At 45.0% G+C, this 11,408-nt stretch overlaps 1 protein-coding gene across 1 annotated transcript in view; it reads right to left on the reverse strand.

Annotated features, from left to right (window-relative positions):
• UBE2J1 (ubiquitin conjugating enzyme E2 J1) overlaps positions 1–2,311 on the reverse strand; it is a 36,612-nt gene extending 34,301 nt beyond the window's left edge. Inside the window, exon 1 of the mRNA XM_076333219.1 lies at positions 2,150–2,311. Within this exon, the coding sequence (XP_076189334.1) occupies positions 2,150–2,180 (31 nt within the window). The 5' untranslated portion in view covers positions 2,181–2,311. The remainder of the gene's footprint in view (positions 1–2,149) is intronic.
• Between the last annotated feature and the right edge of the window lie 9,097 nt (positions 2,312–11,408).

The raw sequence follows: 11,408 nt of genomic DNA on the forward strand, positions 1-11,408 counted from the left end.
CATTTGAAACAGGAAACATGGTGGATTTGGGTTTATGTATCCAGTGCATTTACATTAATTAATTAAAACCACCTTAATATTAGAGCACTCTACATTTCCATCTTAAGCCTTCAGTTGAATGGCAAGTATAAGATACCATCATTAATTGCACATGTAACCACAACAAGATAGGAATTTGTAAAACATACAGAAAAATATCAAATAATTGCATATGCTTATCTACTTGCTTAGTAAGAAAAGTGCCAGACTAAGTGCAATGGCTATACATAACTACAGTCAACTTGTTTTAATGAACAACAACTGCTTAAGAAACCGTATTTATTTTAAATCTTTTTTCTTCTTTATCAAATACCTTTTTGCCCATCTTTTTAAATGAAAGATTTCACACATATTAAGTGACTGCTGAAATGTGCGATTTAAATCATATTATAGTGATTTAAATCATTTGTAGACTTTCAGCATCCATATGGAAAGAAATAATTTAATATATTAGTATGCTAGAGAGCATGTTTAATTTCAGGAAGCAATATTGACCCATTGTATGAATCTTATGAAACCAAATAAGGTTCACTTTGCTATGGAACAGCACAGGTGCTGAAAATAAATTCCAGTAAAGATAATTTTCTCTTGAAAACTAGTAACAACAGAGGGGAAGAACATTTTTAAATTAAACCACAAATATTTGCCCTCTCCACCCCGATCCCAGGAGCACGTCATACAGCACACCACCACTATTTCCAGTTTTCCAGTGACGTGGCAAACCATAACTAGTGATCATGTTCATGTGGGCTTTAAGTTCATTTATGCAACATATCCAGCATATCTCCCTTAAAAAAAAAAAGTCAGCCTTCCTGATATTTTAAACTGTAACGAGTACATCATTTGCTTTGTGATCCTTCTTTCAGTTATGCAACTTGGGTGTGAGGGCAAGGGACATAATTTAGCAACAGATATATCATCCACGAGGCATGTTTTGTAAAGCCTGCCATTTACATTTGTAAGGTACAAGTCATCATAATGTTAAGTTTCTCCCCACCTCCCATGCTGGTAATAAGACAGTATGATTAAAGAATAAAGCCACCATTCATCATAACAATATGAATCTGATAACACCTACTTCCCAAAACCAGATTAGGGGAAAGCAGGGGCAGGACAGCAACCAACACACAAACCCAACTTGCCCTTACAGGCTGTGGAAGAGGTTTTGCTTCAGCAGCAACAGGCCCCCAGCTGCGCATGCAGCTCCCAGGAGGTGAAGCCCGGCACAGCTGGTGAGGGGCCACTGCTCCAACACAGCCATATGCGAGGGACTCAACCTGTCCTCAAATTTCCCTTCCTAGGAAGCAAAACCTTCCCTCCCAGTGCTGTTTCTCAAGACATCTCCCACATCTCTTGAGGCATCCCTCCCACTTCAAGGATTCAAAAGAAAGTCTAGGAGTTATAAGGCATGAATTTTAAGATGGAATCCCATGAACAAACACACATGCACACATGTATGTAAATACAGCGTGTACAGTAACACTTCTGTAAAACAAACTTATGCTGCACAGACTAAGCTGTCGTTGGCAATCTGTCCCCTTACACGCGCCTACTTGGAAAGGAGGCGATACCTAGGGGAACAGGGCACAGCCACCTGACAGAAAGTTCAAAGGCATGCTTCCACGAACCAGCAAAAAAGCGTGGGCGCGCACACACACACACCAGGCAGCCAGGGCGTTTTGAACCGAATTACAGCTCGGAGGGAGTTTTCAACGCCATCGCACTGGGAAGCAGAAGCGACCCAGCCAGCCTCCGCCTGAACGCCGCCACCTCCCCGGCGCGCAGCTGACCCACACCCGCGGGCATCGCCGGGACCCGGGGTCCCCATCCCTCCTCCCCACCGCGGCCTCGGCCCGGCCGCTGCACCTGTCCCGCCGCGCCCCGGGAGGCGATTGCCGGCCCCGCCACCGCCGCCGCGCCCCGGCATCGGCCCCCAAGCCCCCCGCGAACCGCAGCAGCCCCGGGGCGGGCACACCCGCCCGTCCGGCCGCCCTCCGCGAAAGGCGGCCGTGCCCCCGCCCGGCCCTGCCGCCCCCCGCCCGGCCGCGGCCTGCAGGCGAGGCCGGCGGCCGCCTCCCCGGCGCCCGCCGGGGCCTGCCCCGCCGCCTACCCGGGCTCTTGAGGTTGTACCGGGCCTCCATGACAGCGGGCACCGCTCGCTCCCTCCGCAGCGTCTCCAGCAGCGGGGACCGGGGCAGGGAGCGGAGGAGGAGAAAGGCCGGGCCCGGCCCAGCCCGCCTCGCCTCGGGAAACTCCCCTGACGTGGCAGCGGCGGCGACGGCCCCGCCGTGACCGCGGAGGGAGGCACCTGCCGCGCCGGCACCGCCCCCGGGGCCTCGCCGTCCCCGCCCCGCGGCCTGGCCCCGCGGGGTGGCCCTCGGCAGGGCCCGCCCAGCCGGGGCCCGGAGCAGGCCGCGCAGCCGTGGGCGGGTGGCCGGGGCACGGCGAGGCGCGGCGGCTGATTGTGTTACACATTCCTATGGTTGTGTTACACAAATTAAAATTCCCAAGCTGCCCCCCCTTCTCTGTCGCAGCGTGGAAGAAGAACGCGGTTTCCAGCAGCGATGGATGACACTCGGGCCCCACAGCAGACCGCGACTCCAGGCGCAGCCGGGATGGGACATGATGCTACAGTCACTAGGCCGCAGTTCTGCCGTGGTGGCTGCAATAGTGAAAATGCCCCCCGCGACCCCGTCTCGTCTCTGCCTTGAGCCGCAGAGGTCACGGGGCGAGGTGCCTCGACCTCATAGCACGAGTAGATTGGTTTGAAAACTGGGGGCTTAGAAAAGGACTAAGGACTTTTAGTCCAGGACTAAAAGGACTCCAGGACTCCGCAGACCCACCAACAACCCACCCAAAAGACTTAACCGTACTGTAAGACTCAGTAGCATCTTGTTTGTTGGTTTTCAGGATCATGAAAGACTGAAATGGTGTCATACACCAAGGACTATTAGTTCAGGAAAAAATTACCAGCAAGAGCTTGACTTGATGGGCAGATCCCCTTGCCCATCCCACAGTGCCAGAGGAGTTTTTGTTTGCATCTACAACTTGAGTTTCTCTGCCACTTGGTTACAGCCACAGTACACTTGGGATAGCACTTTTAACAGTTATAGCTACGGAAATACATAACAAATTAAAGTGGTCATATTGTCAGCAGTCTCAGTTTCCCTTTAATTCACTACCAGTTGTAAATAAGAAACACATCTGAGCTTTTCTTGTTTCTAGCTCATGATTTGTCCTTAATTTCATCTACGTTACTTTTATATTCTTCCTAATCATCTTCATAAAACTAATTTTTTCACGTTTTGATGTCTTAGTTCTCTTTTCCTCTTCCCTTCTTTGACTGAACAGCAACAGAAAACAGTTGTAAAGAAAAGCAGTTGAGCAGGTATATTTTTTTCACATCCTCATATTTTCAGATTTGCAAAACAAGGCGTTACTCTTCCTGTTCTTTTGCATATTGACATTTTGGTAACAGCCATAAATGAATAAAGCAACTTTACTCCACCTTAACAAGTAGCTGAATTTTCAAAAGGGCAAAGTGATCTCCCTTTTTACAGGACAAACCTCTACAAATAATGTATAGAGTGAACAACATTTATAGCACAAGGGAAAGGACAGTGTCAGACCTTGCGGTTCTCCCTTACACCAAAAGCACCCCAGGGTATGTTTAATGGACAACAATTCTTGATGACATCTCAGCATGTCTGGTTAGCACTGGCTGATCTGATTGCTGGAGATGGTGAGCTGCAGGCACTGGGTGTCATGTTTACGAACTATTTTGCTCATTCTTAGCAGGTATGTCCCATCTTTCCTCGTTTGCCAGAGCCATCTTGCTGTGCAATGGGAGAAGGGCTCTGGGACCATCTGTGACTAAATCTTGCCCTTCCCCACAGTAGGAGAGCAGTATTTTGCCTTTGGAAATTGACTTCCATGTAAAAATTTCTGGGATCTACTTTGATAGAAAGTAATTTAAAAAATGGTATTATAATGTGAATAATGTCATGAATCGAGAAGTAATAGTTATTGTGAACTAGTTAAGAGTAATGTGGAGTTCAGCGTTCTCTTCTGGGTTCTGGCCTTTGACCCTGGCCGCACTTACAATGTCATTTTGTATAGTTCAAGGAGGAAGCACCTGCAGTTAACATGAAACTTGGGCTTTTAGCTAAAAAAAGAAATACACAGTCACTGTAACTACATGACAGCTACACACTTCAAAATAAGCTGAATAGCCTTAAATTTTAAGTAACAGAAATTCACTGACAGGACGTACACATTTTCCCCATTTAAGTAAGCTACATCATGGCCTGGCTGGGTGCTGGGGTAGTCACCATGTGAAATTGTGCAGAGCTAGCAGTATGAGACCGCTTTCATTTTCAGGCGTATTGTTAGTTAAAGGTCAGAGCTGCAAGAGGTGAATGTTGCCAGGTGAAACCACCGATTCCTGTCAGGTAGTCAGCATAGGGGTAGAAATCTGGGGCTTAATTCACAGCCCCACATGTCAGCAGCTGCTTGGGGCAGACGAGGAGCGGGCACTGCAGAGCTCTTGCATAGTCAGTGTCCCTCCTCTTCCCACCTCTGGTCAAAAATGCCGTTTGGATTTGTGTTTTCATCTGCCTTTTGTTTAGACTTTTGCACGAAGAAGCCATTTTGTGCTACAACTTGTGATTTTTTAAAACCAAATACCAAATATAGTAGAAAAATTGCAGTCAAATCCCACATGCTGGCAGCACTTCATGTAGCTTGTGTATCCTGTCATATGATCTAGCTTGCTGAAAAAATAAACATGCTCAGCTGAAGCATATAGAAACTGAAAGTTCGCGTGAACACTGCTGCAACAAAGATTTCATTATTTAATGCCACACTGAATCCTTGCAGAAAGATTTTGTACAACTTTACCAAGTCGATTGCAGGACAGCAAGAATAATTGGTTTTGACAATTCAAAATATTTAAAACTGTTTTGCTTTTAGTAAATGGTTTACATTGAAGTAAGGCTTCAGTTTGACCCAAAAAACCCCCCTAATCATTTCTAGTTGTTTTTTTTTTAATTTCTAGTTCCCAAGAAGATGTTTTCGCTCGTGTTTCTATGTACTTTTCTGCAGTTGTAGTGTATTGAATTTTTTTTCTTTTGGATGAAAGCAGAGATTCTGATACAGCCACCTAGCTTCAGAGCAAAGAAGTATATAGGCCGCTCTGTTGCAAAAAATATTACATTATTGACAATCATAAGGTCTGATAAAATGCATATTACAAAATTAATGACAATCATAAGGTTTGATAAAATGCATAATTCTTCAATTGCAGACATTTCTACTGTGGAAGAAAGGCCAAATCGGACTAAACAGATGGGCAGAATTCCCCTGGACAATTGCAGACTATGGGTATACATTTCCGGGGTGATTACCACTTTACAGCTAATGGAGAGAACCAGGAGCTTTTACAGCAGAGTTCATCTTACCTGGCATAGACGTTAGCTGTAGATCCAACAAATCGTGCTTTAAAAGTTACTGGTTTTCTCCATTAGCTGCAAAGGGGGATTAGGCTAAGTCATCTATGTTATAGACAGTTATAGTTAGTTATTTTCATATGTATGTATAGCTTTATATCTGATACAAATGTATCGTGCATTTCCCCTCAGTTTAAAAGAATTACAAACATTTCAGTCGATAGACCCTGTTATTTTTAAGTTAAGACCCTTGTTGAACTGACGCTAAAGGGCCAAGAGGGGAGTTCAGCAGGTAGGAATGGGAATCGCAGAGTTCAGCATGCGGAGTTGGGGGGATGGACGCCAAGAGGCCTCTAGCAGGAGCCCCCGAACAGGGAGTTACTCCCGAAACCTCTCCTTTGTCTTGGAGGCAGGACATCTGTGTGACACAGGGGTTCAGGGTTTGCACTTGGGTCTGATGCATCAGTGTACATTCTTGCAGATCTCAGGGAATTAAGCTAGGTAATGAGACATTGAACTGTGATTTATTTCTCTGTGCAGGTCATATAATTGTGTGAGGTTAGGAACATTTCAACCGTGTATACTATACGCTGGGTGATTACCTAAAGTCAGTTCAGAGTGGGATTTGTATGCTTCATAGGCTGTCTCAAACTCAGCTACAAATAATTTCTTCTAGAGAAGGTTTGAGATCACAAAAGCTTATGAAAATACAATAGTTCTTTGTACAAAGCATTCACACTCTGCTTCCACCAATTCACAAAACGTACAGCGATTTGCTTCATTTATAATGCTACTCTTTCAATAAGACAGTTGGCTGTAGAATTAAACTCTAATGGAATTAAGGAATCTAATATTAATATGCCTATATTACCAGTGGGAATAGATATGACTCACTTGGAAGAGAAAGCATTATTGTGCTCATTGGTGACTAATACAGTCTCAGCTTTTAGAATCCTTTATGTGAATTCAGACCTGGTAAATCTGGATTCAACAAGTGCACCTCCTCCTCATGGATAAAAACAAGCACAGCTTTGTGTAACCAATGCCCTGCAGCGATTGCACAGACGCATGGTGCTTCTCAGGAAAGCGATTACTGTTTTCTTCAAGCTTATTTCTAAAGCAACCATCTCACAAAACGGGCAGCTTTGCCAGCTGACTTTTAATTAGCTTTGTTTCAGAAATGGAAGAAAGAGAATGAGGGAAGAAGTTACCAGATTGCTGTAGCTGCCCAAGCAAGCGGGTGCCTGGTCTAGACCATCAGTGCAGAGTTTGCGGAACATCTTGCAGTAGTCCACACTACGTGAAGTCAAAATAAAGGTACATATTTTTCACCTTTTCTTCCCCCTCTGAAGAATGGGAAGAGTCACGCCAGCCACTTGACTCACACCCCTCTGACTTCATCATTGTAATAGTTCAGATGGTTTTCTGGTTCAGAAGGAACATGTAAAGGCACAAGTCAAAGCTGAAGCTGCTGTCCGAGTGACAGGTGTTCATGACTCTGGACTTCCCTGATCTAGTTACTCTATCTTTAGCGACTACAGATAACGGCAGAAATTTTCTCTGGTGCACATTCTTTACCGTGCAAAATGCAGAGAGAGCTAGATAGTTGGAGAGTAGTTGTGAACTACTCAGATTAAAAATTATTTTGCTCCTTTGCCACTATTTAGGGAGAAAATACCAGGCATAGCCTTTGACTCATGCAGCCAGTTTTTCATGATCCTCCCTCTTCAGGGCTTCAGGCCCCACATTTTCTTTTTGTCACTTTTTCCTTGTGTGAGTTGCTCGCCACACCCCTTCTCTTCAACTTACTCCCATATGCTTCCTTCTGGGAAGGGAGCATCTGTCTTCACAAATACATGGCAGCCAGAGGGAAAGCAGTCAGGATTACATCTGTTGAACTGCCATCAAGCAGCGTTTCCACCCCATCCATTCCAAAAATGTTACTCATTACTCTAATGGGAACTTGTGTGTACCTGCTTGCGTACAGCTGCTTGCATACAGCTCCTACTGACTCAGCAATGGGAATAAAGGATTTATGAGCAGGCTCTTCATTTAAAGCTCCTCAAAAAGTGTTTTACAATCAGTGTAAGGATGATTAAAGCTTACTGTGTCATTAACCAAAACATGTTGAGTTATCAGTTGTCTCTGCCAGCCCCCTGTAGATATCTGGGACGCCCAGGAGTTTCTCAGATGGTTAGTGGAAATCTAGGGCTTGATTAAATTGCACACACATAAGCATCTGATGCTATGTGAGGTATCCTAAGGTATGCCAGACATCCATATGGAGCAGAAAAGTATGATATGGGATACTGGTGCCATTTTGAACGAAGCAGTAGCTGAAGGCCAGGTGGAGTGCCTAGAGCACCTTCAATGACACGAGGGACCCATGTGGGCAACTGGACTAAATCCCTAATCATCACAGTGAAGAAAGCCCAGAGAGTGGCTCTGCTGGCCGAACATGTCTACCCTCTGGCAAATTGCATTGCTCTCTGGGCTCCAGCCAACCATACTAACTTGCTCTCCACCACCTGCTAGCAAGTCACCTCCCTCTGCAGTTTCAGCTGCTTGAGCTCCACAGCCCAGCCTTGGTAGGGCCCAGCCCTGGTAGGGCCCAGCCCCGTAGCCTTGGTTCAGCACACTCAGGGGATTGCTGCACCGTGAGAAAGGACTGCACAGCAGAGTCAGGCAAGATTAAGGCAGAGCCAGAGATGGAGGCAGGGTTGTTGAGATGAGGTCCAGAAGAAAAACACTGATGTAAAAAGGTATAAAATGCTGGAAGCGAAAAGCGGAGAGTCAGAAAATGGCAGTTTGGTGACACTGGCCAGTGAAGACTTATCTGGTGTCTTGCAGGGGGAGGTGAGCATGTTAATGCTTAGTCTAGTAGCTTGCTAGTCATAGCCGCCTGTATTAATCAATAAATTATTACTTTACACTTTTAAATTGTGTGTATCTGCTTGCAGGGTTTTTCTGCAGATGGTGGAAGGTGTCTAGCAAAGTGACTCACGAGGGGTGCAGATTGGCAGGGGATGCAGGCTGCAGAGGAATTTTGTTATTCTGAAAGAGGAATAACAAAAGCTGAAAACAATTGTGCAGCCTGGTGTTGTCGTAACTATTCAAATTAGAGATTTACAGCTTGGATTTTATGGGGACTATTAATGGTAGCAATATAAAGAGCGGAGAGGAGAAGGGAACGAACTTCTCCCATCCTGAGGAACTTTTAAGCATGCACTCAGTTCATGGGAGCGGGAAGCTTTCATGGCAGAGGGTGCACCAAGAAAAGCAGGAAAGACATTTATAATCTGTCAAGAGAACAGTAAATTTAAAGCCGATACTCAAGTTTTTGCATAATGGGCTTTATGAAGAATTGCAGAACTTGGAATGACGACTGCTGCTTTATAGGTAGAAAATGTGGAACTGAAATATGAAACAAAATTGCTGAAGGAACAGGACTGGAAACAGTGCTGAGCAAGGGGAACAGGACTGGTGGGAGTGAGCTGATTCATGTGCCTCTGCTGCAGAGCTGGCAATCAGCACTTAGGATGTGAGACCAGACAGCGTGATGAATGGCATACTGGCAGTCAAAAGAAGTTTGAGCAGCTGTGAAGGGAGTATTGAAAGAGGAGCAATTTGTGTATCAGACAATTTGGCTCGCCAGAGGATGAGTCAGTCTTTGAAAAGGGCACTGCAGAAAAGCAGAGTATGGTTCCACCTCTCAGTGAAGGGTTCAGAGACAAAGATGTTGGCCCCTGGGACCTTTTGATTTGGTTCTACGGGATTTCCCAGAAGGCACACCCCTGTTCTCTCTGTATACTGCTTTGCAAAAGGAGTTGAAACAGATTACGTTTCCCACGGCTCAGATGGCTCTGGTTCTAATCAAAGTAGTCCCCAAAACTGATGTGGATATGCATGAACAACAGGGGAAAATTCAATCAATAGTTCATTTAAAGTAGGAATTGTATCACAGGTGTCAGGTCCCTTGAATGATACCACTCCAAAGTGGACAGCGGGGCTTCTAGAAACCCCAGAAGTGCTGGTTTAAGATTTTAACTTTATTGCTAGGACATCCACCACTCGCTCCATCTGATCAGGCCGTTTTATCAGCAGCATTAGAGGAACCCCAGCTGCAGAAGAGAACTCGCAGCATTGGGTGTGAAGGACTCTGAAAGCATTACTGACTCCCAAACCGTTGGATAGTTATCTGGAATAACAGAAAGCTGAGGAAGGACTACAGCAGTATTTATCAAGGAAGCACGCACTAGGTATGAGACTCGGGTTTTGTGTGGGAAGGAGCAAGAAGGCAGCCTAATTAGGACCAAGAACATAAACTTGCAGTGATGAATGAGTTGGTACTGGCTGAGTGGACACCTACCTGACATATAAACACCTACATGCAAACATGAGTTCATCTGGGTCAGAAACTCGCAGTGCTGATGAGAAAGTGAGTTAGGACTATAGCATTCCCTGATGCTAGCACTCTCAGGTAATTGGCATGCTCACAACTTATAACCCTTTTCATTGACAAGCTGAGGTTCCTCTTGGACATAGTCAGGCTGTTTGCTCTCCCTGTGCTGAGCAGAGGCTCCAGAACATCGCTGCTCTCTTGCTTTAGAAATCCATTTCCGATTTCCAATGTGAACGTATTCATGCCTGGTTTATACTTATATTTGTACTGACACTACCCTTTAGTTCAGCAGAGTCCAGAATGGCTTTTAGTTTGCAGTGAGTGGAGATTAGAATCTATATAAAGGGTAAATCCTGCTATAAAAGCAAAGGCAGCTCTGCTACTGTCCTGCAAGTCACTGCCGGGGCACTACTACGTGGGCCTTTGAATCATAGAATCATTAAGGTTGGAAGAGACCTCTAAGATCATCGAGTCCAACCGTCAACCCAACACCACCATGCCCACTAAACCATGGCCCTAAGCACCTCATCTACTCGTCTTTTAAATACCTCCAGGGATGGGGACTCAACCTCTTCCCTGGGCAGCCTCTTCCAATGTTTAACCACTCTTTCAGTAAAGACATTTTTCCTTACATCCAATCTAAACTTCCCCTGGCGCAACTTGAGGCCATTTCCTCTCGTCCTATCGCTAGTTACTTGGGAGAAGAGACCGACACCCACCTCGCTACCACCTCCTTTCAGGTAGTTGTAGAGAGTGATGAGGTCTCCCCTGAGCCTCCTTTTCTCCAGGCTAAACAGTTCCCTCAGCCGCTCCTCATAAGACTTGTTCTCCAGAGGAGAACATAGGAGGAACATTTGAGGACCATACAGTGCAACTGAGCTCGCCCAGACCACCTCACCCACCATGGTTCAACGTACACGCGTACATCTTGTTGTGATAAGCCCATCGTCTTTTCTTGGCCTGCATTTTGTGAAAGAAGGCAGCTTGGAATACACTATGAAATGTTCTGGCCTACACACTAGGCTACTGTATTTTTTTTGTCTCTCATGTTTGCACTCATTTATGAGATGTTTAATCCAAACCCTTCTCAATTTAGGCTGTTTAGTTGTTGGTTGTTTTTTTTTTTTAAAAAAAAAAGGACATCAGTGTTTTTTTCTCTACCTTCTGGTACTCAACAATTCTGAAATAAATAATCCTTCCTTCTCATAGCAGCTCCTAGTATTATTAAGGAAAATATTCAGTAGAGTATCTCCTCTGACTAGTCTCCTGAAAATCTTTTACCTTATCAAAAATATGTTAGTTTAGTCCAAGACACATTGTGACAGACTGCTGCATTAGATAAATTTTTTTCCCTGGACATATTTATCTATATGAATCTTTTATTTTAAAATACGTTCTGGAGATGATTAAGAAATGTTTAAAATCTGACTGCCAGCATAAACTGTAACTTGAATATGAACACGTACTTTATGGTGTGCATGCATACCAAGATTACATAAATATGCTGTATCTTTTTAAGG

This window comes from Aptenodytes patagonicus, chromosome 3 (assembly GCF_965638725.1).
Source record: "Aptenodytes patagonicus chromosome 3, bAptPat1.pri.cur, whole genome shotgun sequence".
NCBI classification, from domain to species: domain Eukaryota; kingdom Metazoa; phylum Chordata; class Aves; order Sphenisciformes; family Spheniscidae; genus Aptenodytes; species Aptenodytes patagonicus.